Source organism: Podarcis liolepis, assembly GCF_965112155.1.
Source record: "Podarcis liolepis genome assembly, chromosome: 3".
Taxonomy (NCBI): domain Eukaryota; kingdom Metazoa; phylum Chordata; class Lepidosauria; order Squamata; family Lacertidae; genus Podarcis; species Podarcis liolepis.
The window spans coordinates 76,758,163-76,783,876 of NC_139557.1; the positions used below are offsets into that span (position 1 = coordinate 76,758,163).

General features: G+C 40.9%; 1 protein-coding gene across 5 annotated transcripts; it reads left to right on the forward strand.

Annotated features, from left to right (window-relative positions):
* Positions 1 to 879: 879 nt before the first annotated feature.
* Positions 880 to 20,916, forward strand: TSNAX (translin associated factor X). 5 transcript variants are annotated; one of them, XM_083496963.1, is made up of 6 exons: positions 880 to 2,132; positions 3,739 to 3,846; positions 4,416 to 4,530; positions 6,356 to 6,486; positions 17,276 to 17,400; positions 20,516 to 20,916. In XM_083496963.1, the coding sequence occupies exons 2-6, from the start codon at positions 3,828 to 3,830 to the stop codon at positions 20,891 to 20,893; spliced, it is 768 nt and encodes a 255-aa protein (XP_083353089.1). In that variant the 5' UTR covers positions 880 to 2,132; positions 3,739 to 3,827; the 3' UTR covers positions 20,894 to 20,916. The 5 variants fall into 5 exon arrangements, with proteins under 5 accessions (XP_083353089.1, XP_083353091.1, XP_083353088.1 ...); XM_083496965.1 differs by having other exon boundaries at positions 880 to 2,058; XM_083496962.1 differs by having other exon boundaries at positions 880 to 1,591.
* Positions 20,917 to 25,714: the final 4,798 nt, after the last annotated feature.

Sequence of the window (25,714 nt, forward strand, 5' to 3'; positions counted from 1 at the left end):
AGTATGTCTGCCTGAAGTCTGGCAGCAATGCTAGGTGAAACATAGCCTAGGGTTATTCAGGTATTTTCTTAGCATGTCATAAAAGTCATAGAATCATAGAGTTGGAAGCAGCTTCATGGGTCATCTAATCCAACACAGAAATCCTTCCCACAGCCATCCCTGGGTGAGCTTGAGCCACCAACCTGGTTAACAGCCAGACACACTTAAAAATTGCTGGCTAATTGTCAACTATTGCAACCGAATTCTACTTATGTTTTGTTTGAAGTAAGTGTGCCTATGAATTTTTATAGCTGTTATGATTAGAACATTTACTAACTTTAATAACATTCATAGGAATTAAACAAAGAATTGCTCGACTTGAGCATGCCGTCAGTCAGTGCTCCCTCAGTAATGGTGCAGCAGCAGGCACTAGTCAACTACAGTGGTACCTCAGGTTACGTACTTAATTCGTTCTGGAGGTCCGTACTTAACCTGAAACTGTTCTTAACCTGAAGCACCACTTTAGCTAATGGGGCCTCCCCCTGCCACTGCGCCGCTGGAGCACGATTTCTGTTCTCATTCTGAAGCAAAGTTCTTAACCCAAGGTACTATTTCTGGGTTAGCGGAGTCTGTAACCTGAAGCGTATGTAACCTGAGGTACCACTGTACCTCATCTGCCTCCCCAAAACCCCAGAAGGGTATCTGTGATGCTTTGGTGTGGGTGAGCCCTGTGATGGCTTGTATGGGATTCTAAGCAGCAGTGTCTAGGATGCAATGCGTTGGTGTAACTGCGTTCCCAGTTGTTCCTTCAGACTTCAAGGAACGCTTCCCGTGCTGATTTGTCTATACAGTAAAGGAGCCCCCGATGCGGAATTCCTGCACATCCCGGGACATTCTAAGATGCAAATGATGTTTTCATGGGAAAAGCTTGGCCTCGTTTGGCGGAGCTATATAAAGCGGGATTGGCTCCGTACATCTGACGTCGTAATCATGAAATCAACAGATTTGTTGGTCTTCAAGGTTGCCACAAGCCTCTGCAGTTTTTACGAAGAAGGGCTAGGAGGAACTCGCGCTTCCCGCCTTTAAGTTTTCTTACCTCTATGGCTCAGAGGCCCCTTCGCCACCTTTATCACGAAAACTACATTCCCCACAATGCCTTGCTCGGCCAGAGGGCTTGAAGCGGCTGCAGAGCGCGCGGGATGTGGCTCCTCATCGAATGCCTGCTTCGGAAAGTCTTTTCCCTTATCCGGAAAAATAGTTAAAGATATGGCGGCGTCTAGGCCGGCTCCCACCCTCTGCTCTGAGGCGGTGGGTGACGATGCCGAAGACGCGGCGGGCTCGGCGCTCCATGAAATTAAACTCTGCTGTCAGGAATTTGAGAAGGACGCCGAAAGAAGGCGGCGGTGGGGGGGGGGAGGAAAAGGAGGGCGGTGAGAAGAGAGCGGGAAGGTCTTGGCAAACTGAGGAAGCGGAGCGGCGGCCGAGCGACCCGCCCTCAAGTGGGAGCTGCGGCGTCCGTTGCGGTTGCTGCGCGTGGCGCCCTCAGAGTTCGAAAGGGGCGGAGCGGAGGCCTCCCGGGGCGCGAGCGCGGGCGACATGAGCGGCAGAGAAGGTGCCGGCAGCGGCGGGCTGAGGGGGGAAAGAGGGACGGGCCTCCCTCGTCGAGAGAGGCTCAGGCGGCCCTCGACCCGCGCCTGCCCCGCGCCCCAGTCAGCTTATTTTGACCTTTCGCTCCCGTTTTCCTTATTTCTCTTCCCTTCGCCCATTTAGCCCCCAAATGCCAGTGTATTATTCCATTCCTATCCCGCCTTTCCCCCGAGGAGCTTGGCTGCGAGGCGGTGGTCGCCCGGCGCCCGTTGAGCTTTATGGCCAAGTGGGGGCTTGGAGCGCCCGCGGCCCCCAGTAACAGGCCGGCGCTCTTAACCGCTTGTGGAGGCAGGACCTTGTTGCGTTCGGATGGTCTCCCTCTCTCTTCCTCTCCCCCCCCCCCCCGTCTTCCATCATCGCCCCTTTTGGAAAGGCTCTTGCACCTGTGACAGCTGGTTGAGAGGCAGAAATGCAAGACCCAGCGCAGAAAAGGTGGTGAGGGAGAAGCAAAAAACAAAGTAACGAGTAGCGGTTACAAGTATGGTCTAAGAATCCTGCAAGAAAAGGTGGCCGCTTCACTGCGTCAAGCAGCATAGTTGCCCGTGCTGTTTTGTGACAGTACAAGTTCGCCCTTGAATGTTCTTTTGTGACCCTGTGCAACCCTCCAGGTTACTTGAGGTTATGCCTACGTCAGGGGTCTGCAACCCACGGCTCCGGAGCCGCATGTGGCTCTTTTACACCTTTGCCGCGGCTCCGGGGCGGATACTAGCGAGGGGAGGAGGCGCATTGTGCGCCCCGAGACTCCCCACTGTGGTGGGCGCTGTACTGGCTGTGACGTCGCATGGGGGTGGTGCGTGCGTTAGTCATGCACCGTCCCAACGTCACCTTCCCGCCCGCTGTAAGATCGCGGCTCCGGAGATATATTTGTTTTAAATGTCGCAATGGTTTTGCGGCTCCCAGGTTTTTTTTTCCTTCGGAAACGGGTCCAAGTGGCTCTTTTTGTCTTAAAGGTTGCAGACCCCTGGCCTACGTTATCCAATCATATGCTAGTTGGATGAGCATTACCCATTACCTTTGGAGTGTTTACTACTTTAGGAATATATATAGGAATGCATATTGCACTTCTAAAAAGTGCAGACTTGCTAGTTGCTCATTCATTATATTTTGCTAAGCTTGTGGTAGACTACATGTCAAACTGGTGGTGTGTTGAAAATGATAACAGCAGTGCAGCTGTTGCCAAAGCCAGGGTCCAGCTCTGTTTTTCTGTAGGAAAAGGAAAAGAAATTGTGCTACAGGCACTGGCCTGGGACTTAAGGAGTTATGGTAAAGGTAAACGACCCCTGGATGGTTAAGTCCAGTCAAAGGCGACAATGGGGTTGCGGCGCTCATCTCGCTTCAGGCTGAGGAAGCTGGCGTTTGTCCACAGACAGCTTTCTGGGTCATGTGGCCAGCATGACTGAACAACTTCTGGCACAAGAGAACACTGACGGAAGCCAGAACGCACAGAAACAGTTTACCTTCCCACCACAGCGGTACCTATTTATCTACTTGCACTGGTGTGTTTTGAAAACTACTGGCTGCAGTTCAGTCCTAGGCCCGATATTGGGAAATAAATCCCATTGAGTTTAGCGAGATTTAATCGCTGAGAGATATGTGTAGGATATATTATTGAAGTAAGAGATCAGAAAATCAATATTTCAGTAAAAAGTACTAGGCACCTATTTGCTGCTATATTGATAATCAAAACAAAACCTTGTATTGTTAAAAACCATTGGCTTGTTTGAGGCACTCAATAATTCTTGATTATGTTCACATCTAAAAAAATACCATGAGACCCATCTTTTTCAGATCAGTAGCCTGAATTTAACATTGTATGCAAACTAATGAACTGAAGTGCAAAGTTTAGTGTTGGCAGTACACATAACAGTTGTTGTTGTTTTTTAAAGTACAAGAATGAGCTCTCAAACTGTCTACCTAGAGCTGGGAAGAAGGTTGCATCTAGAGTTCTATTAGGCTTTGACATTACTTTGCCCCAGAAGCTAGCTCTTGTGATCAACACTTCAGGGCAAGGGCGAGCATAACTTTTGACAAGCCAAAATTTGTGAACCTTTGTTTCTTGATATTACAATTTGATAATGTTTATCTCTCATTTCTTTTCTTTCATATTCCTAGGAACAGGTGAGTTCCGAAAAAGAAAGCATGACAATTTCCCTCACGGTCATCGGAGAGAAGAAAAAGACAGCATTAATCCTCCTTCAGCGATGACTATGTCCTTCAAAGGTAGGCAGTTGCTTAAAGGCCTGTAGACTGGTTTGCACATGCAAACTGGCTGCCTTATTGCATTTCCTCTATGTACAGTATTGAGCTCTTAAGGGCTCTAGTGGAAACAATCTGAATATATTTTCTCAGTTGGTAGCTGTAAAAATTGCTATTGTGATTGTAGATATGGCTTCAAACTCTTCCTGTGTATTGTCTGATTCATGCTGAACGCTCACTTCCACACACTTGAGAAACTGCACTGAGAAAAGAAGCAGCTGATTTGCATCCATGATTTTTTTTAAAAAAAAATGTGTGTCAGAATTGATACGAGTCCAGTGAAATCAATATTGCTAAAATAGTTTGCTCTGTCAAAGACAAGAGTTAAGCTCTTAGTTATTATTGGTTCCACAGAAGATTTCCAAGCTTAGTTTGAATACTAACGTGAATAATATTTTGTGTAACAAGCTCACATCTAAATATTTGCCTATTAGAAACGTTGCTACTTTTTCTGGCTTGCTGGTGGATGCTCCTTTGTGATATTTTCAACATATGCTTGACTGACATGCTTCTCTGCCTTTTGTTCTCTTTAGCATTCCAGGTGGAACTTGATACAAAACATGATAAATATGAGAGGCTTGTGAAACTTAGTCGTGATATAACTATTGAAAGTAAAAGGGTCATATTCTTACTGCATAGGATTACCAGGTGAGTAATTAATGTAGCTTTTTAATGTTCTTTTTGCTTGCTCTGTAGGATAACCAGATACAATTGAGGAAAGGGTTCCTGATTCTTTAACAGCTGTGTAAAAGTTGGAGTTGGGACACATTTGCCTTTTTGTCCAGGAGTGCGGAAAGTGGGACCCAATAAATTTGCCACTGATAAAAATTCAGGAGTCCTATTTTCAATTGCCTACTGTCTTGCAGTGTTGAACTTCTAATTTCATTGCTGTGTTTAAACATTCATTGTAACTTTCCATAAACTTACTTTATTTGCTAGCTCACTAACAAAACCAAGTGAGAAACTAATTTGTACTACAAGTCTGGGGACAATCAAATGAAATGAAAAAGAGAGAGCCTAGGACCTGCCTTATCCTGGTATATCTTTAAAGAAAAGCTAAAGGCAGATTCCCATTGTGCAGACTGTCAGTGCTGCAGAGGCATAAGTTTTATCTAGCTGCATTTGTGCAATACTGTTTGGTAATCCTTTTAAGGTCCCACCACCAAAAGAGGTTTGGCCATTGGGAGCCTGGAGTAGGGCTTTTCTGTGGCAGTGCCCCAATTACAGAATTCCCTCCCTAAGGGGATTAGGCTGGTCCCATCCCTGAGGACATTCAGTTGGCTGCAAAATCCCTGAGGACATTCAGTTGGCTTTCTTCTCTACTGTGCCTCCTTAGGGCCATTTGTGATCCTTCAAGTGAACATAGCAAAGAGTATGCATGGTAGAAAATGGATTATGAGAATCTGTTACATAAAGAGGTTATCTGATTACATGTTACAGTAGGCTTTGCCTAGATCAGGAGTGAGAAGCCTCCAAGTTTCAGTTCCCAACAGTCCCAGCAAGGGTAGCAAGTGATCAGGAATGGTGGAAGTTGTAGTCCAGCAACATCTGGAGGGCCTCAGGTTCTCCGCATCTGGCCTTGATAAAAGTTTTTATTTTTCTATCATCCTAGTCTATCTTGTGGTGGCAGCGCTTCTATGAATAACAGTAGTTGTTGACAGCTTTAACAGCACTGTTTGGACTAGCTTAGCGTTGTTAGACAATGAGTTGATTATAGTGGAAGTGAGCATCAGTTATTTGGCCACATTGCTGTACTAGTAATCACAGCTGATGCAGCGGCATGGATGATAGTGTTGAGAAGTGTAGATGAATAAGAGCTTGTGTGAATATCTGATACTTCACCATATTGGTTGATGTTTCTCATTGAGTTGTAATAACAGATCTTCTATTCCTTTAAAAAAACAAAACTCCACATCCGTCAGCTGAGTTTGCTGAAATGTCAGCTGGTTCCAGTCCACAAAAATTATGCTGCAATATACAAATAATTTGTAATTTGTTACAATTATTTATGTTACAATTGAGAGCTAGGAAAAATGTACTTCTGTTTACTGTTGCAGTCGGCCAGCCATGCTGTCCTCCCCAGTAGCCTCCCCACCCTGTGTTTTGTGCCAGTTAGTTAGTCTTTGTGGCCCCTGGGCATGAATAGTCTGCAATGGCTTATTCCCTCCCCTATACGGTTTTTTCTTTTTTCCCTTTCTTTTGTACTTCTGCAAACCTTGGGGCACCCTGAGGTTCCTTTCCTCTTGTGTATGGATATTGCTGTTTCTGCTTCATAAGGGATGTCATCTGCTGCTGAACTTCAGGAATAGAAGGAATTTTGTGACATCTCTTGTTATTGTATTTCTGATACTGGATGGATTCATTCAGTTTTTTTCTGATGGCAGAGGATTAAGCTTAATTGAGCACATTATACCCTTTGCCCCTTTGCTGCAGATACAGTATTACCACGTAATAATTCATTTTGTGTTGACAGTGCTCCTAATGGGGAGGAAATATTAATGGAATCTGAGACCAAATTAGATCTCGTGAGACAGAAGATAAAACAAGTAGCGCAAGAATTGATGGGAGAAGATATGTATCAGTTTCACAGAGCCATCTCTCCAGGTATGTATAAGAAATAAGGCACTGATTTAGTTGGGTCTGTTTTTATTTCATCACCTGACATGTGAACATTGGTCTGATTTTGTCGGGAATGGCTTATGTTAGAAGAGGAGTGGGAGACCTCAGGCCCAAGGATCAGATGTGGAACTTCAGGCCTCTATAACTGGCCTTTGGAAGTCTCTCTGGACCACACCCCTTCCTAGGCTGTGCCCTTTCTCACCAGGCTGCCCCTCTCACTGGCCCTGCTTTGTGCCTGCCTCTAGTACTTTTGCTTGACTGGAATGTGATCTTGAACTATGATGATGTCTCTTGCTTGCCTGCATGGAGGGAGGCGTGTGTGCATGGAAACCTTGACCTTTGCATGGCTGGAATGTAGTCTACTGTATAAAGCTAAGATTCACATTTGTTGCTCTGGCCATTTTTCTCTCAGGCCACGCCCATCTCTGGCATGTGGCTCCTAGAAGGTTTTCCACAGGGGCACACACCCCATCCCTGTATTGGAATATTTGGATTTATAAGTTCATTGCAAGACTAAGAAAAGATACACAGAATTCAAATGGAACTTTTTCTGTGTAATTTGTAACAAGTTCAGTTGGATCAAGAATGCTTTCTTTTTGTGGGTGGTTGCCAACATTGGCTGATTCAGAAGAGGAACTTGCATGTGTATAAGAGTTTTATGTGACTGTGCTTGGGGGTTCTAGTGGGAGGGATGCCTGAAGTGCAAATGAATAAAAAAAAACCCCTGAACATGCACATCTTGTGTATTCAAGATTAGTTTTGTAGACTCTCGATTTATAGGTGTTCAACCAATAGGTGTTCAACCAATCTCGATTTATAGGTGTTCAACCAGTTGGTCACCCAAGCATCAGTAAAGTACCAATATTTTTGTTGCTTGATTGGTGAATAAAGGTGTAGTTGGTTGCCATGTGTATATTGATGACACTTAACTGTAAACCTTCACACAATTTCTTCCACTGGCTTTGGGAAGATGTTAAATACTAAATATAAATACAGTGGTACCTCGGATTACATAGGCTTCAGGTTACAGACTTCGCTAACCCAGAAATAGTACCTCGGGTTAAGAACTTTGCTTCAGGATGAGAACAGAAATCGTGCTCTGGCAGCGCGGCAGCAGCGGGAGGCCCCATTAACTAAAGTGGTGCTTCAGGTTAAGAACAGTTTCAGGTTAAGAACGGACCTCCAGAACGAATTAAGTATTTAACCTGAGGTACCACTGTAATGGAAATCTAAGACATCCCTCAGGATCATCTTCAGAAGGAGAAGAGTCATTTTCCACTATTACTCTCTGTGAATGTTCAGATAAAGAAGATTATAACCATTGTAATATAATACCTGGAATCTTCACAAGGATATTTAAGTGATCCTATAGAAGTTGGTTATTTTTCTATATTGGAACCTACTGAGAGGTCAAATAGAAAACACTTCCTTGTCAAGCTCCAGATGAAGATCATCCACCCCAGGAACCAGGAACATATGGAAGTTTGCATTGTACATAGAGTCCTAGAGTAGCACAGCAACAACATGTTTAATTGCCTTCCTCAAGAAATCGATGTTAGGGGACAAGAAAGTGTTAGTTCTCAAAAACACCAATGCTGAGGATTAGTTTTACCTTGCTGCTTCATATGCTTAGGGCAATCTTTCACTATTGATCCAACTGGTTAATTTTAATATTTAAGAAGATACTGAAAACCCTTCTATTTATTCATTCTTCTCATTAATGGTCCCTCCTTAAGCTTTGGCGTTTTTCTGTTCCCTTGGGAAGCTTCTGTAATACCCATCAATTTCTCTTTCTTCTTATCAGCCAGGATATGCAAGAAATAATAAATCATATGATTATACACATATTTTAAAACAACATGTCACATCTAAGAAACTGAGAAGGTTATCCAAGCAAATGTGACAAGACCTCCATCTTGGACTCTGGCTTTCAAGTCAGTTTGAATGTAAAATAGCTGTAAAGTTTTATCACAACTTGGTCCAGGTGGGTAATGGGTAAATCTCAAAATAGAAAAACTGGGGACAGAGCAATCCATTCAACACACTCAGACCAAGTGCAGGTGAATTATTGTGTCATAATTTTACTTACCAGCATACAACAGCACCATTCAAAAATTAAGAGATATGACTGCACTAGAAGGCTTGCAGTCTAATAAATTAAGATATGAGAGAAAGTGAATTCAGATGAAAGAGAGTTACTGTGCCAATTGTCAATAGGTATAAGAAGGGACCGTGAATGAGAAGCATGAATAAATAGATGGGTTTTCAGTATCTTCTTAAATATTAAAAGAAACCAGTTGGATCAATAGTGAAAGATTGCCCCAAGCATATGAAGCAGCAAGGTAAAATGAAAGAAGCTGAAAAATAGCACCTGAAAATGTGGCTTAGCCTTAACATAATACAGTGGTACCTCGGGTTACAGACGTTTCAGGTTACAGATTCCGCTAACCCAGAAATAGTACTTCGGGTTAAGAACTTTCTTTCAGGAAGAGAACAGAAATCGTGCTGCGGTGGCAGCGGGAGGCCCCATTAGCTAAAGTGGTGTCTCAGGTTAAGAACAGTTTCAGGTTAAGAACGGACCTCCAGAACAAATTAAATTCTTAACCTGAGGTACCACTGTACTAGTAAGTTAAGAGCAAAAAGAAAGAGGCTGCTACTCTTACCAAAGTATAATTACCAAATAGGCTGCATTTGCTTTCTGTATGCAACAGCTGTTTCCCCTTCTCATTCAAAGACTTGGAACTGAATCAAGGAAGGATCTGCCAGAGAACATTAAGAAGCTATAGATAAATAATGCTAATCTCATCCCAGGTTCTCCTTCTGAGAAATTAATGATATCCTAAGGATTTATATATGCTTTGGAGATAAAATCAGTGGCAGAGTTCTGTCATTATTGTTATGTGAGATATAAATACAATAAGACAATTACAGTACTGGAATGTAAACATTCACTTTTCATAATAGCAAAATGTTTTCTCTCTGTCGTTTTAGTACTGCATTCTATTCCTTATTCCAGGCATAGGCAAACTCGGCCCTCCAGATGTTTTGGGACTACAGCTCTCATCATCCCTAGCTAACACGACCAATTATCATGGATGATTGGAATTGTAGTCCCAAAAACATCTGGAGGGCTGAGTTTGCCTATGCCTGCCTTACTCAGTTCAAAAATCCGTATGCAAAAACATAAATTTGAATATATTGTCAAGCATGGCATTAGTGTTCTACTAAGTAAAAAAGAAACCCAATATTTATATCTAAAAAACCCAGTCTGTACAATTAACATTTGACTTCCTACAAATGTTGTCCATCGGCCTAAAACCAGACATGAAATATCCTATTCTTTTTCTTCCCTTATACATCTCTTTAAAATAGTTCCAGGGGGCCCAATCAGCCTTCCTGTGGAAAATGTTTAAATTAATTTTTATTTTATTGAGTTACAGTAGCAGCTCCATTTAAACAAACAAACCTGCTGGGGGATGTGCATGTATTTGGTGTAATAATTGTAAATCTATAAATAGACATATGATCCTTGGGAGTATTGTTTGCCATTTGTAGTTATGAAATGCTTTTTTTGGGGTTACTCCAAGCCGTTGTTCTTTTGACTTAAAGATAAAACAATTCTGGCAGAGCACTAAAAGAAGTTTTCTGCTTTCCCTCATTAAGAATAGTGCTAATGGCACGCAGAGCATTTCCCCAAAGGATACTTGTATGAGCTCAAACGCTGAGTGTAGTACTAATAATTGAACAATAACAAAAAGGATGCCTGTTTTCTACACGTTTCTTAACAGTACAGATTGTCCCAAGGGATGACTATACAAGCAAACAGAGAGATACTGAAATAACTAGTTTAAAACAACAACAATAGAGAGCTACTCATGCATATGGTTAGGAATAGTGTTCTTTTGTGATAACTTTTGAAGTCAAAGCACTTGTACTATAGAATCCCTGTCTCCTAGTTTATAGCATATTCGAAGCATCCCTTTTTGACAGAATGAATAATATGTATTAAAGAAGTGTTAGGAAAGCAGAAAATTGATGCTGGCTTCCAGGTGTAAAATAGCAATAAATGCCTTCCTTGTTCCAATTGCACTGTGACTTCTGGGCCTCTTTTTAAAAAAAATATGTTTTTAATTTTGGGGTGTAGTGAATTTTGTGTTTATGTTAATGATTTTACATTTTTATTCATTTCTATAGCTTTTATTTATTGTAAGACACGAAGATAGCTTTGTTTCGGGATGGCATACAAATAAAAATAAAGAAAGACTTTAAATTCAATGCCATGCATTCAAACTAGATCTATTGTAACCAAAACTTTCTTAATGTATGATAAGCTGTGCAGTGGAATAGATAATGCATGAAAAGACTCATGGCTATGACTAGGACTATGTTAATAACTGAGAAATTGTTGGTGAGCAAAGACGAGACTCATCCATTGTAGGTATATTTACTTCCATTACTCATCCCTCCTCCCCTTGGCCCACTCTGTCAATGAGAATGGCACCTATCTATAACGTAGTTCAGAAAGGGATGTTGTGGTGACCCCAGTGATGAAGGCCTTGCCAGTTAACTGGTTAAACTGCCTGCCTGTCACTAAGATGCTAAGCAGTCAGCAGGGCTGCAGTGATTGAGCTAAACAATTATTAAGACAAAGTAGGCAAAAAAAAAACAAAAAAAAAACTAGGATAGGAGTAATGAGTCTGAAAGTGGAAATGCTCTAGAACAGAGATTGCAAACTTTTTTTTGGCTTGAGGGCTGCATTGAGGGTTGGCCCAGCCCTCCAAGGGTTGCATGCCAGTGAAGGGCATGGCTAAACTTGCCAATACACCCTTGAATACACATATAAACACACACTCAGACAATCCTCTTGCTTTTCTGATGATCAGCTGAGGAATGGGAGCAGAGGGGTTTCTGATTTATCAGAAGAGCAGAAAAAGTGGTTTCTTCCATGTCCTAGAACTGAGCTAGGACGACAAGAATCTCCCTGCTAGAAGGAAGGGGCTCTCCTTCCTGTTTCCTGAGTGCTATAGGAGCTTTGCAAAGTAAGTTTAGGGCAAGAGGACTTTTGGAGAGTTGCCAGGCCACTTGAAACAAACTCTTGAATTTGCCACCCTTGTTCTAAAAGAGCATGGGGAAGAGGAGATGCCATCAGGTATGAGTAAGAGAAGAGAAAACTAGGAGAGAGAATATATGAGAGCTGCAGAAATGAGGTAGACTGAAGCTTCACGTGTGTTTGAAATAATAAGGCAAATATTTACCGTATTTGTTTCCTAGATTTCAAATTTATACTGATTTCTAGGAACTATAGCATGGAGTGGGCAACCTGCAGTCCTAGGACCATTTGTGACCTGCAGCCTGTTTTCAAAAGCCCTCTGCAAGTAATCAGCTTAGATCTCTACCTATCTCCTAGCAGCCTCCTTTTTTGGTTGGGGAGGAAATGTGAGAAAGAGGGGGGTGAGTGATAGAGAGAGAAAGAAATTGATGACCCCACCCACCCTGACAGATTCCTGAGGGAATGTGGCCCTCAACAGAAAAAAATTATTGCCCCTGCTGTAAAGTAACTAGAACAAAAACAAGACTGTATATTGTATGCAGGTTTTCATAGCAGTATGCATACAGTGCAGCAGTAACCCAGAAATAACTAGTAATGTAATAAGTGATACAATGTAAATTACAAATTATTTCCCAGGCTCACTGGGGAATAAAAGATCTTAAATTCATGAAGAGGGAGAATTTCTTGAAAAGGTCCATTGGATTGCTGTGTAAAATTAAGACCGCTGAATAACAAAGAAACAGGATGTAGCGAAAAATTTACCGGTAAATAAGCTCTTCTCCTTGCTGTTTTTGACAACAGAGATAAGATTCCAAATGTGGAAATGCAGTTTCCTGATTGGACTACTGAAAAAACTAATGTCATCATTATTAAGGACTTCTACACAGATTACTTAAAAGTAATTTCCCCCTGTATCAATTAGCTTTGTTCTGGGATAGTTGTGCATTTTCCCTTGTTATGTTACAGGTGGGCTATCTTGGTAGATTCCAATTTGCTTCTCTCGAATTATTTGGGGTTTTGGCCATTCTGACATCATTGCTTTTAAAGTACTAAATAATATTTTAATGGACTGCCATCAGATCTACTTCATTTTCCTTGGGTCAAGTCGTGAGATATTGAGCAAGCTAGCATACATGCAAGCATCTCTATAATAAATTAAACATACTTTTGCAATTTAGTTGAGACCTATGCTGCTCAGGAGCATGATCTAACCAGTGTCTTTTTTGCACTGGATTTCTAGCAGCTGTGATATTTGAAACATAAAGCATTATTTTAAAGGAACACTTAATATAACTAAATAATCTGTATATCTATCTATCTTTAAAGCACTAGCATTTGTTCAGGTAAGCTGTGTAATTGCAATGAGATCAAGGGAGTAAATTGCACAGGGTAAGCGGGGGGAAACAACTTTGCCAGATTTTAAATATTGGATCCTTATTCTGGGACTTGTTTGTAGGACTCTTAGGACCTCCTTTTTGGTACATATTTCTGCTAAAGTTCTTGCCACCCTGTGAAGGTCCTAGATAAGTTAGCAGAGTCATGTGATATATACTGGGTTTCCTATACTTCCTGCTCCAACTATTTCATTGTTTGGGGAAGGGCCATAGTTCAGTAGTAGATCATTTGCTTTCCATGCAGAAGGTCCCAGTTTCATTTCCCAGCATATCTAGGTAGGGCTGGGGAAAATGCCTTGTCTAAAACCCTGGAGGGTTGCTGAAAGTCATTGTAAACATACTGAGCAAAATATACTAATGGTCTGACTAGCATAAGGCAGCTTCCTATGTTGCAGTGTTCTTCCCAAAATGGACAAGTTTAATTTGTCTATTTTCAATCATATGTGAATGCTGTATTTCATTATTGAGAAAACTGAATGCAGATTAATTTTGGAGGGAAGTCTTTGAAAAAATACACTGTCCTGATCAAGAAAATAGAGAATATAAAATCCAGAAGACCTGGCTTCTGCATCTAAATACTTGAATAACATTAAATTACAGGAAGGTACTTTTAATTCAGACAAGTAATTAAAAACCTTCATATGAAGTTCAGCAAATTATGCTGCAAAATAGAAAATATGTATTATTTTCTCATTGACTGTTCCCAAGAACTATCTTACCCAGCTTCTTGTGTGGATGCCTCAGTGCAATGGGTTGATTAATAAATAGCCTCCCCATTCTTATTTATATTGTTTTTCTTGAAAGTTGTACTGTTGTCCCTGCTGGTTGCTCCTTGTCATCTTTATCATGGATAAGCTGTTGGAAGCATTAAGAACCCTGCACTTTTGTAATATGTATATAGAGTAGAATTTAAAAAGCTATTTGAGAGAACAGAAAAGAGGCACAGAAGACTATAGGAGTACCATCTACTTGAACCGGTGACCAGATGGCTCTTGAAAGTTCTCACTTTTGAGACAGAATGTCAACATTTCTTTACTATTCTTTTAGTCTGTTTTAATATCTGAGGAAGTGCTGGCAGATGCAATCATGGATTTTTAATTGGCCTTCCCAATGTTCACTCAGGGAAAACAAACTACACAAAGGCAGCCTTATAAACTATTCTCTTACTGGCAGCATGATCCTTAAGTAATCCTTTTCTTGGAAACGACCCAAAACTGAGAGCAGGAGGAGGAAGGTATTGTTGGATGGAATAGTGAAATGGGATGGATTTTTTTTCACCGTTGGGATTATTTGCTGAAAGTAGCGGATGTCCTTCCATTAAGTTACAATATAATATATTTAAACATCCTTTTACCTGCTTATTAAAAACACCTTATGTCAAGGTCTTAGGTCATTCTAAATGTCATTTTCAAGCTGCTTTTTGTGGAGGACTTCTAAAAGGCACGTATTTCATGTCTAGTTTATTTGATTATAATGAGGAAAACATAGTTCAGTAGTCATTAGGGTAAGTCTAAAACAGCTGTTAGTTAGTATCCTGACTTTATTTTGAAGGACTCAATGAAGATACCGTATTTTTCCATGTATAACACGCCCCCGTGTATAAGACGACTCCTATTTTTGGGGACTCCAAATTAAGAAAATGGGGGGAGATGGCCCAGAGTTGTTCAGTTTTTTTGGGTGGGGGGATTGCCCAGAGCTTCATAAGGCAGTTGGAAGTTGGATGGTTTCAGACTGTGTGCTAAACCACAATTAGTTAAAAATACAGTGGTACCTTGGTTCTTAAACTTAAACTGTTCCGGAAGTCGGTTCCAAAACCAAGGCACGCTTTCCCATAGAAAGTAATGCAAAACGGATTAATCCTTTCCAGACTTTTAAAAGCAACCCCTAAAACAGCAATTTAACATGAATTTTACTCTCTAATGAGGCCATTGATCCAAAAAAAATGAAAGCAATAATCAGTGTACTCTACTATAAATAAATAAGACAGTATTGTAGATGATAAAAATAAAAATAATTATTTTTTCTTACCTGCATTTCTTACCATTGTTTGGATGGGGGGCTTTTATCCATTTCCACAGTCACACAATCAATCAATCAATCAATCAATCAATCAATCAATAGCTGAAATGGGTTCCACACAGTCACAAAAACAAATTAACCCAAAAAGCCTCAAAAACAAAAATGCAAAATAGCAAAAACAAAAGTGCGAAACTTAATCCATTCCGGAAGACCATTTGACTTTTGAAATGTTCAAAAACCAAGGGGCAGCTTCTGATTGGTGCAGGCGCCCCGAAAACAATAGCTGACGGCCGCATCGGATGTTCGGCTTCGGAAAAAGATCCAAAAACTGGAACACTTCTGGGTTTTCGGCATTTGGGAACCAAGGCGTTTGAGAACCAAGGTCCCTTTGTATAGCAAAAGCTTTTGATCTCCTCCTCCTTGCAGGCATGCCAGCAACGAACTGGGGCTTGTTCTTGTAATGTTATATCCAAACAAGGCCATTCATTTCAGAGTGTGAGATTAATAGGCAAACATTTCTGAAAGGTGGGGGTCTGCTTATTGGACTCGGGGAAGGTTGCACAAGGGCCCTTGGCCACTCCAAGAGCCCTCCTGTAACCTATCGAGAAGGAGGCACAAGGTCTCTGGGAGCTTCCCAGGGCCCTGCTGAGACCTTCCCAGGACCCGGTAAGTAAGGAAAAGCAGTTGGGTGCATGGGTAGGAAAAAAAATAAGTAAATGGAGAGAGGCCACCAGTGGGTTTCCCTGGTTCTCCTTTTATTTATTTTTCCCACAGCTGCATAAGGTTGCAATCATGTATGTAAACTGAGTGTATGTTGTGGTCCCACTACTGAAAAATGGTCAAGACGAAACCCGTTTTGATATTACTAAAAATAGTGAATACTTTAGCTCAGCCATATACAGCTCCTGAGCCACAGTCAAACTGCCTTTTTGGTTTAATGTGTCAACTAGAGTTTGTGAGAAAAGAGGGTGGCAACTCTGGCAATAGTAAAGAGGTGCTGAATGTAGAAGGAGAGGGCAATGAGTTTGCAAGTGACAGGATCATTCATCTTTCAGATGCCTTGCCCCAAAATGTAGCTATTTCCAAGGCATTATTTTGAGGAGAAATTCACTGATGAGGTTTACTGCTGGTAGCTGACCAATATTTATTGCCCTCAGTTATTCATGAGATCCTGAACTTGAGGTTGTTTCTTCTCTGCCCTGTTCTAAGTAAAAGAGTCTGTCAAGTCCAAAAGGGATGAAGGCATTTCAAAAGATTTACCACAGATTTACCACAGCCTTTTTCAGTCACCTCCACTATCAAATGCCGTGGTAATGCATTTTCCAAACACACCAGTACAGTAGTACCTCGGGTTACATACGCTTCAGGTTACATACGCTTCAGATTACAGACTTCGCTAACCCAGAAATAGTACGGGTTAAGAACTTTGCTTCAGGATGAGAACAGAAATCGTGCTCCAGCGGCGCGGCAGCAGCAGGAGGCCCCATTAGCTAAAGTGGTGCTTCAGGTTAAGAACAGTTTCAGGTTAAGAACGGACCTCCGGAACAAATTAAGTACCTAACCAGAGGTACCACTGTATATAAAGGGTATGTGTATTCTTCTACTTTCATGAAGCATAGAGTTTTCGTTGTGTGCTAGGTATACACCTGGCTAGTCATGGAATTCATGTCATTAACTAAGAATAAAGTTTTAAAATGATCTACATTTTGCCTTGTGAGTAGAAAGCAACAAATTCTCTTTGAATTCTTCAAGAATTTTAGGGCCTGATCCTACCCATTTAAACCTGGCACAAGTGACATGAATATTCCCCACTGCAACTTGTAAATTGCAGATAGGAGTTGCAGCATGCATGGTGCTATGATGAATCTTCCATTTGCTGTACAGGGACAATAATATTTCAGTGCAAGATATGGGTCCCTTTGTGCTTTTTTATTTATGAAATGTTCATCCACATTTCTGTTCTTGGCTGCATAATTGGTGTAGTGGTTAAGAGCCGTAGTCTTGTAATCTGGGGAACCGGGTTCGCGTCTCCGCTCCTCCACCTGCAGCTGCTGGATGACCTTGGGCCAGTCACACTTCTCTGAAGTCTCTCAGCCCCACTCACCTCACAGAGTGTTTGTTGTGGGGGAGGAAGGGAAAGGAGAATGTTAGCCGCTTTGAGACTCCTTAAAGGGAGTGAAAGGCGGGATATCAAATCCAAACTCTTACACTCTCTTTGTAGGAACCCTGAGAATATTACTGAAATAATTTTCATAATAATTATGGATGGTGGTGAAATGTCATTTGTTTTATTTTCCCTCACTTCAACCAGGTCTTCAGGAATACGTGGAAGCTGTCTCATTCCAGTATTTTATCAAAACTCGGTCTTTAGTTAGTATAGAGGAGATCAATAGGCAACTGATATTTTCCGAAGAAGATAAAGAGGAAGAAGTAAAGGTAGTAAAATACTTGTTGGCTTTCTAATGAGCTAAAACCCATTGTGTTCAACAGAAACTGTCCATTACTTGGCATTTCTATCTTATGTAGTGTATTTTAATATGTAATCTTGCAGGTTTTTTCCTCTCTCTCTCTCTCTCTCTCTCTCTCTCTCTCTCTCTCTCTCTCTCTCTCCCCTGCCCCCCGCTAATGAAATTATTGGAAAATTACTGATGAACAATTCAGCCCCTACAATCCTACAACATGGATGTTGGCCTAGGCGGCTGTTAAGCCTTCAGATTATTGCAACTTTCATCTTTAAAAATAGCAATTTGGTTCCCCAGAGCAGTTGGCTGCTGCAGGGAAGCAGGATGGTGAACTAGAAGGCCCATTGGTCTGCTCTAGCAAGGCTGTTCTTAAGGGAAGGCATCTTAATGTTTTCCAGCACTTTCACTTATCATCATCTTTTGGAAATGCCGTGAAATAGTCTTTTAAGTTACACATTTTCAAAGGAAATTCCAGTAATTTTTGCAGGTCCCCGATATACCTACATTTAAGATGCATGAATTAGAAGTGATTTTGATTCATGAGGACTTGCATTAAAAAATATAGCTTTACAGCCTGAGCAAGTAGCTGCATAATGTCTTACTTGTTTGCAGCAAGTAGCTGTATACTGTCTTTGAAAAGCTGGAACTGAGTCATAGGTGAAAGATAAGCACGCCGAGTCATCTCAGACCCTAATGTTTTAACATATTGGTTATGCTTAACTCTAACCATACATCATAATGTTTGTACAGTTTGAGCTGTTGACATGGGAAATTACATGACTCCTACAAGAACAAGTGGCGTACCCAGTTTTGCTATTACAGATGACTCATGGAGAGTATTTAGACAGAAGTCAAAAGTTTTACTTTTTGTAGGTCCAGGTGTCTTCTGAAAAATAAGACTCCAGATACTTGCAGCTCAGTATAGTAACGTACAAAAGTTGATAATTTATTACTTTAGGACCACAAAAATAGCAGGAAAACCCCAATTATTTTCATATATTATACCCATCCTTCCAAATAAAATATAGTAGGGAATATTCAGAAACTGGTTTAAATTATAACATCATGATTAGTGGAGATGAAGCATTGGCTATTTATAGTAAACACATAGGGCTGTATCCATAATTTACTGTACAGTGCAGTGAGCCTTTTCCACCCTATCTTGCCTACTACAACCCCATGAAAAGCCCTTTTCTGGCAGCCAGTGGACCTTCAGTTAAGACCTGGGTTGCAGGAGGAAGGAATTAGAGATAATTGGGCAGAAACAGCTTGTAGAGTAGGATCTCTACTCATGTAAACTGCCTCCCCCAATTTTCAGCAGTTGCCACAATCACAGCATTTTTGAGGCCCACAGTCCCCCTAGAAAGAAGCTTTTCTAAGGTTACATATAACCAGGCACCCCCAACCCGTGGCCCTCCAGATGTTTTGGGACTACAACTCCCACCATCCCTAGCTAACAGGACCAGTGGTCAGGGATGATGGGAATTGTAGTCCCAAAACATCTGGAGGGCCAAATTTGGGGCTGCCTGCTATAACTCTTGGATACAATCCCTTACTCGCATATTAGGAAATTCCTATTATTTAAGTCTGAAGCAGCATGGCTTTAGCTTTGTGAAATTTGTTTTTCCCTTGTAAACTCCCTAGATGTTTCAGGGCCTTACCCCTATGACAAACAGAAACAGAATGAATTATGCAAAACAAATAAATGCAGGTATGCAGTTGCATAATTTATGCAAGAAGTAAATTTTGGTATTTTCTGGGCTGAACACACACAGCAAAGCAGGCTCAGGCTCTCATTCCGTCATTTCTGTTGGTGTTACAATGTTACTCACCCCAAATTATGAGCCTTGAAATAAGCTTCAGTAAATTGTTGCTACTGGAAACCCTCAGTGCACTGTTTCCTGGTGTGTGAAGCTGCACCATCATTTCTTTCCTTAAACCAAGTATTCTCTCGCTTTCTTTTTGCTCTTCTTCACAAACCCCTTCACCTCTGGGGTTTAATGCCACACTAAATGTTCACGGTGTTTTTTGTGAAGGCCCATCTATATTTGGTAGTTGTCTGTGTGCTGTAGGATTTGTGACTAGAAGGGGCATATCTCTATCCCATGTGTCAAGGCTGGAGATTGTTCGTTCTATTAAATATCTTTTTTTCAGATATTCCTTTGAATTGCCAGGATTCCTGAAACTTGAATGGGTTTGTGTGTTTTTTTCCTTGAAACTGACGAAGTGTAGTATTCAACAAAGTTTCACTCAGATTAGTCCCACTGAAATTGATGAACACTATTAAGTTAGCCTGCTAATTTTAATTGTCTACTCTGAGTAAACTTTGCTGGATACCACCCAAGGCATGTGCATTCCACCTGCCTAAGTAACATTGGCCATCCTCTTTCATCAGCAAGTTGATCCTCTTGGACAATTTGTGCCTCAGTTTTCGCCATGGTAGTGAGTGGGAATCTGTAAAATAAGTTTTTGTTGATTAGAGGAAATGTAGACCTTAAAGCAAACATTTGCGTGCACACTCAGTACATGTGCATGCTCTGCAAATGAAGACATTGTTGTCCACAAACAAAAAATAAAAGAAAGTGGGTTATCTGATTTGGATGGGAAACTACTGAGAGCTCCATGTGAGTGAATGATATAAGTATAATAGTATCATTTAAGAAGAACTCAAACAACCCAAGTATCTGAATGTAGAATAGGTAGAGTTGCTGGCTGTTGAGTGGGGGCACTTCTGTAACTTAAATGCCGCATGACAGGCAAAAATTTAGTAGGTGATGCTTTTCCTGGCCTGAGGATGAAGTCATGTTATTATTGAAGACACAGGACACCTGTTGGGGAAAATAGTAGAGAACCACATTATGGTTAAGCTGTTAATAACTGGGCACAACATAGGGATTAATACCTGCCTAACTGCAAATAAATAACGGGAGACATACATTAACCATATTCATGTGTTGACTGGTTCAAAAGAAAGACCATGTTCTTTCCAGAATTATTTTTATATAACTAGTTGTTTCTCTGAATTATCTTTAACAAGTTGCAATTTCACTGGTTTCTAAATTATCCATTGTATTCTGTTTTGTTGCTAGCCATCTTCTGATTGTCACAACAAGCAACATAACACTTCAAGCCTGAAGGTGACTCCTGTAGATTACCTCCTGGGAGTGGCTGATCTGACTGGAGAGCTGATGCGGATGTGCATTAACAGTGTTGGCAATGGGGACATAGATACCCCATTTGAGCTGAGCCAGTTCCTGCGCCAGATCTATGATGGCTTTTCCTATATTGGCAACACTGGACCATATGAAGTTTCTAAAAAACTCTATACCTTGAAACAGAGTTTGGCCAAAGTGGAAAATGCCTGCTACACATTAAAAGTCAGGGGGTCTGAGATACCAAAACATATGTTAGCTGATGTGTTCTCCAGTAAAACTGAAATAATTGACCAAGAAGATGGGCTTTCTTAAACTACTTAAAAACTTCGTGGCAATTTTTTTAAAAAAAAATGAGAGGGGAACTGTAGAATTGTAAGAAAGTATTTCATTACTTTGGATTTGTTTATTAGAAGTATCTTTTTCTTTTTAATTTTTAAGTTTTGGGATAGAAGAAGAACCAGAATAATTTGTATATATATAAAAAATGTTCTTAGATAGTGACTTTACAAGCCCACTAGGCTCTTTGGTCAGTGCAAAATCTACTTTGTAATGCTATTTATTCTCACAAATGTCACTGTTTATACTCTCAATTTTATTGTTATAGACCCACTTCAATCTCCCTTTGTAATTGAGAGGTATTGGGGAAGGGTCATAGTGCATACACTCAATGTTGTAACATTTTTTTCTCATTTCTGTTTGAGTTTCACTTCCTGAATAGTGACGACTGAGAGAAAAAAAAAAGTATTATAATCAACACGTCAAATTCCAAGGGACTTAAAAGAAATAGAGAATGTTTGAATGAGAAATGTACCTTGGAGAAACTAATTAACTAAGGTTATGCAATATTTTGGGGCCCTTACTCACCTCTTTGAACATCCTGCCTTAATGCTAGCTTTCGGTTGCTGAAAATGATGCCAAGCAAAACAAGCCTGGAAAAGCAGTAACAATTTATCATGCTTGCTTGTAACAGAAGCAAGTTCTGACAGTTCTGAGTAATATTAATACATACACACTGTTAATGTAAACTTCCAATTCCAATGCCTTACTGTTCAGTTGTCAATGCCGTGTTTTTAAAAATGAAGTTTTCACTAGGCTAATACTTTGCAAATTACCACTTATCTTTGCTAACTGTATTGCTGAACAATGATACAATGATGCTTATTGACAGTTTGTCATCTAACATGCGTTGGTGCTTATGACCAGCTCACGATTCTTATTACTACTTCACATATTACCAAATTACCAGGATCATATCTGTGCAGGAAATAGAGCAATTTCCATATATAGGTTGTAATTCTTGTTCATATATGAGGAAATGGCTGTTGGCAGCAGCTTGTCAGTGTATGTATGCACAACAATTTACACACACACACACATATTCATCATCCCATTCTGATACACTATGTGTAAGACATGTACCCAGGCCTGTGTGTCATTTGTGCTCTTCATCAGAAGTGCTTGACACCAATGGTAGGTGAGATCCACAACTCACTTGTTCCAAGTTCAGATGTTGTTGATCTGTCTTCTTGATTATGTACTTTGGCTTGAATCCTCACTTCCTCTCTTTGAATAGAACAGTTCCATTAATGGAACAGGGCTTTCCTGCTCCCCACTTCCCACTATAGCGCCCCACGTTCTCTGGAAATCCATTCCTGTGGAACCTTTGGAAATGGTGTGGGATATGCTGTTTTGGATTACACATGGAAGGGAAAGCCAATAGAAATCACCACCCCTTGTGCAAATGGAAGAGCAACTTAGAATCCAAGCCATTGTGTTAGGGGAAGAGATGGGAAACAAAATTTATATACAAAAAAATACTTTGAAGTAGTAGAAGAACCAGGTCCATTAATGACACAAATCCCTGCCTTTGCTTCTGTATGGCAAATGGTCTGTTGGCATGGCATAGTTTCAGAAGTATAATATAAGAGCAAATATTTGTCATTGGTAATTATCACAGGTTTCTCCAGTCTGTAATAAGAGTTTAAAATGTAATGTATCTCCCCCCATTATTGAATGTTATGAGTGTTGGTGTTTCTATATTTTTCCCCACAATAAACTAATGAAAATAACCTTCTGGTAAAGAATGTTAGCCATTTACCATCCATTTTACCTTTGGCAAAATGGTTAATCCTCTTGTGTGTTCACATCAAGCCTTTAATCAAGGGAATGGTTTGTTGTGACATTTGCCATATTGCAGCATAGCCACTTTACTGCTGAAAAATAAAACAAAGAACACTTTCAGGTACCTGTTTTGAGTTTATAGCCTCAAGAGTTATTCTGAACACTCATGGCTTCAGTTTAAGTTTCTGAGATCACAGGAGTTATCTTATTTGCAGTTTGCTTTTCCTGAGAAGTGTGACAACGTAGTGTTAGTCACAAAGAGCTTTCAGTTTGAGATGGCATTTAAAGAGAAACTTGTTTTGTTTGATCTGATAACTATTTGGATTGCTGACCACTATTGCATCTGCATTTAAAACTGACTGGAGACAGCTTAGGGCCCAGTACTCTTTAAGTACTGTCTCAAGGCAAAACTAAAAAAAAAAAGTAGTATAAACGCTGACAACTGGGAAACACTGGCCTGTGAGCGCTCCAGTTGGAGAACAGCCTTTACCAAAGGTGTCATGGGCTTTGAAGACACTCAAACTCAGGATACAAGGAAGAAATGTGCTAAGAGGAAGGCATGCTTGGCAAATCCATACCATGATCAACTCCTGCCCGGAAACCAATGTCCCCACTGTGGAAGGACACGTGGATCCAGAATTTGCCTCCACAGTCACTTACAGACTCATTGTTAAAACCGTGTTTATGGAAGACAATAACGGGACGCGGGTGGCGCTGTGGGTAAAACCTCAGTGCCTAGGACTTGCCGATCGTATGGTCGGCGGTTCGAATCCCCGCGGCGGGGTGAGCTCCCGTCTTTCGGTCCCAGCTCCTGCCCACCTAGCAGTTCGAAAGTACCCCTAAGTGCAAGTAGATAACTAGGTACCGCTTTGTAGCGGGAAGGTAAACGGCGTTTCCGTGTGCTGCGCTGGTGCTGGCTCGCCAGAGCAGCTTCGTCACGCTGGCCATGTGACCCAGAAGTGTCTCCGGACAGCGCTGGCCCCCGGCCTCTTAAGTGAGATGGGCGCACAACCCTGGAGTCGGACACGACTGGCCCGTATGGGCAGGGGTACCTTTACCTTTATGGAAGACAATCTTACTCGGCTACGAGTGATCTCCAAAGAAGAAGTATCTAAGATTTCTCCAATGAGGCAACACAGAGAAAATTTACATAGAGAAGTATAAGGAGAAAGGATGAAATTCCCCAGTACTGCTATCCTGATCCAGTTTGGAGGGTCCTCTGGCTGTAGTCTTTTCAAACAAAAAATAAAGAGATGGGAAGTCAAGTCATGGCTCATCAGCACCTCATGATTGACCTTCCAAAGAAAGCTGCAAAAAGTTAAGTGTATTTGCATGAATACTGTGAATATTTGGGAAAGTGACATTTATCCACTAAACAATCAATGGCAGGATGCCCATTTCTTAGCCTAAGTTTGGTGTCGGTCATATGCTTGGTATTGGGCCAAAAAGGAGGCATAGTTAAAACAGATGTTCTGCTAAGAGAGATGGTGCTCGTTTAGTTTAGGAGCTATCAGTGAATTTGCTGAAGTGAGTAACACATATATATTATAGCCTTACTATAACATGTACCACCTACTTTAGTTTTCAACAGCTAAAGTTAGAATATATAACCAGAGTAATGTTCTTTGCATCACAGATATTGCCAACCTAGGGCTACATACATACATACATACATACTAATGAGGGTACACCTGGAAGTTATTTTCATATCTACAAATATTACATTGAAGGGGCTTATCTAGGAAGTAATGTGTTGCTAAGTTGCTTCTGGGTTTATCAGCCTTTCACGTATATAAATTTATTTTTATTTTACAAAAAATGTATCCTGTGCTGTTATACAGTGAACATCAAGTTGCACAGCAAGTGTAGAACAAAATATATTAATATAATTAAATGTAAGATGCATAAAGAAATACAAATATTGGGTGGTCCTACATGCTGAAACATAGAAACTGCCTTCTGCAGAGATGAACATGAGCTAGGTTTAGAGTCTTACTGGTTGATGTAGTCCTACAGTGACATCTTGTGGACTGTATCCTTTGCTGCCTTAATATGTTCTACTTCAGCCTGCCTGAGGATTATTTTTTTTAAACAGTCATAGAAATAAAAAGAATATAGTACATTTCAGTCATTGCTCAATTGTCACCTGCTTTACTCAGGGTGAATGGTGCCCTATAAACACCCTTCATAAATAAGTGGAGAGTTGTTAAGCCTGCAGCTCTGCAGGCAGAAGAGACTTGATTCAGTTCCCTTTCTCCCACCAACTTGTATGCAAATAAAGTTTAAATTTGGTTCCTCATTCCAGTTCAGCCAGTGCTGCCCAGCAGTTTGCTTCTCGTAGCAGTTCTAACTATAGAACTGCAAACTCTGATAATGTCTCTTGTTTTGATGGAAGACAAATAGAGGTGTCTGTAGAAGCTAGCCTACTGTACAAAAGTAAATTTGTATTTGTTGCTCTCCCCCCCTTTTTCCTCTGGCTGTGCTCACGCCAGCATATGACCTGGAAGGTTACTCAGAAGGGAATGTGGTCCTTGGGCTGAACAATATTATCAACACTTGATGTAATGGAACAAGATCTCCAGGGATCTATGCTGGAGATCTATCAAACTGCACAATTAGTCGATGGTGAACTCTTGTCACTGTATTGGAAAGGTAAACAGCAAACTCTTCCTGTTTAAAGGGAACAACCTTTACCACAGTGGAATAAATTTTCTAAGCAGCAACATAGCTGGAACAACATTATACTGGGAAGAGTTATTTGACAACAAAAGCTCTGTACTATATGGGGAAGCTACAAAATATCAGAGTAACAGAACTTTATTACCAAAACATCAAAGACCTCTTGTCCTACCATTTTACTTCTGGCTTATTATGTCACGGGCCTGCTTAGTCTGATGCTAGTAACTGTGTGTGTGTAGCTTAACAGGAAGAAGCCCTAGTTTTACAAAGCAAAGCGAAAGGCCCTGGAAATGTTACTGAAAGCAGCTGTGTCTTAATTTTATGCAGAGCACA

Bases quoted from the DNA above. Each gene is read 5' to 3' on its own strand.
- TSNAX (XM_083496962.1), top strand. The intron at 3,847-4,415 runs GTAGGCAGTTGC...TGTTCTCTTTAG, and splicing joins GATGACTATGTCCTTCAAAG to CATTCCAGGTGGAACTTGAT. The intron at 4,531-6,355 runs GTGAGTAATTAA...TTGTGTTGACAG, and splicing joins TTACTGCATAGGATTACCAG to TGCTCCTAATGGGGAGGAAA.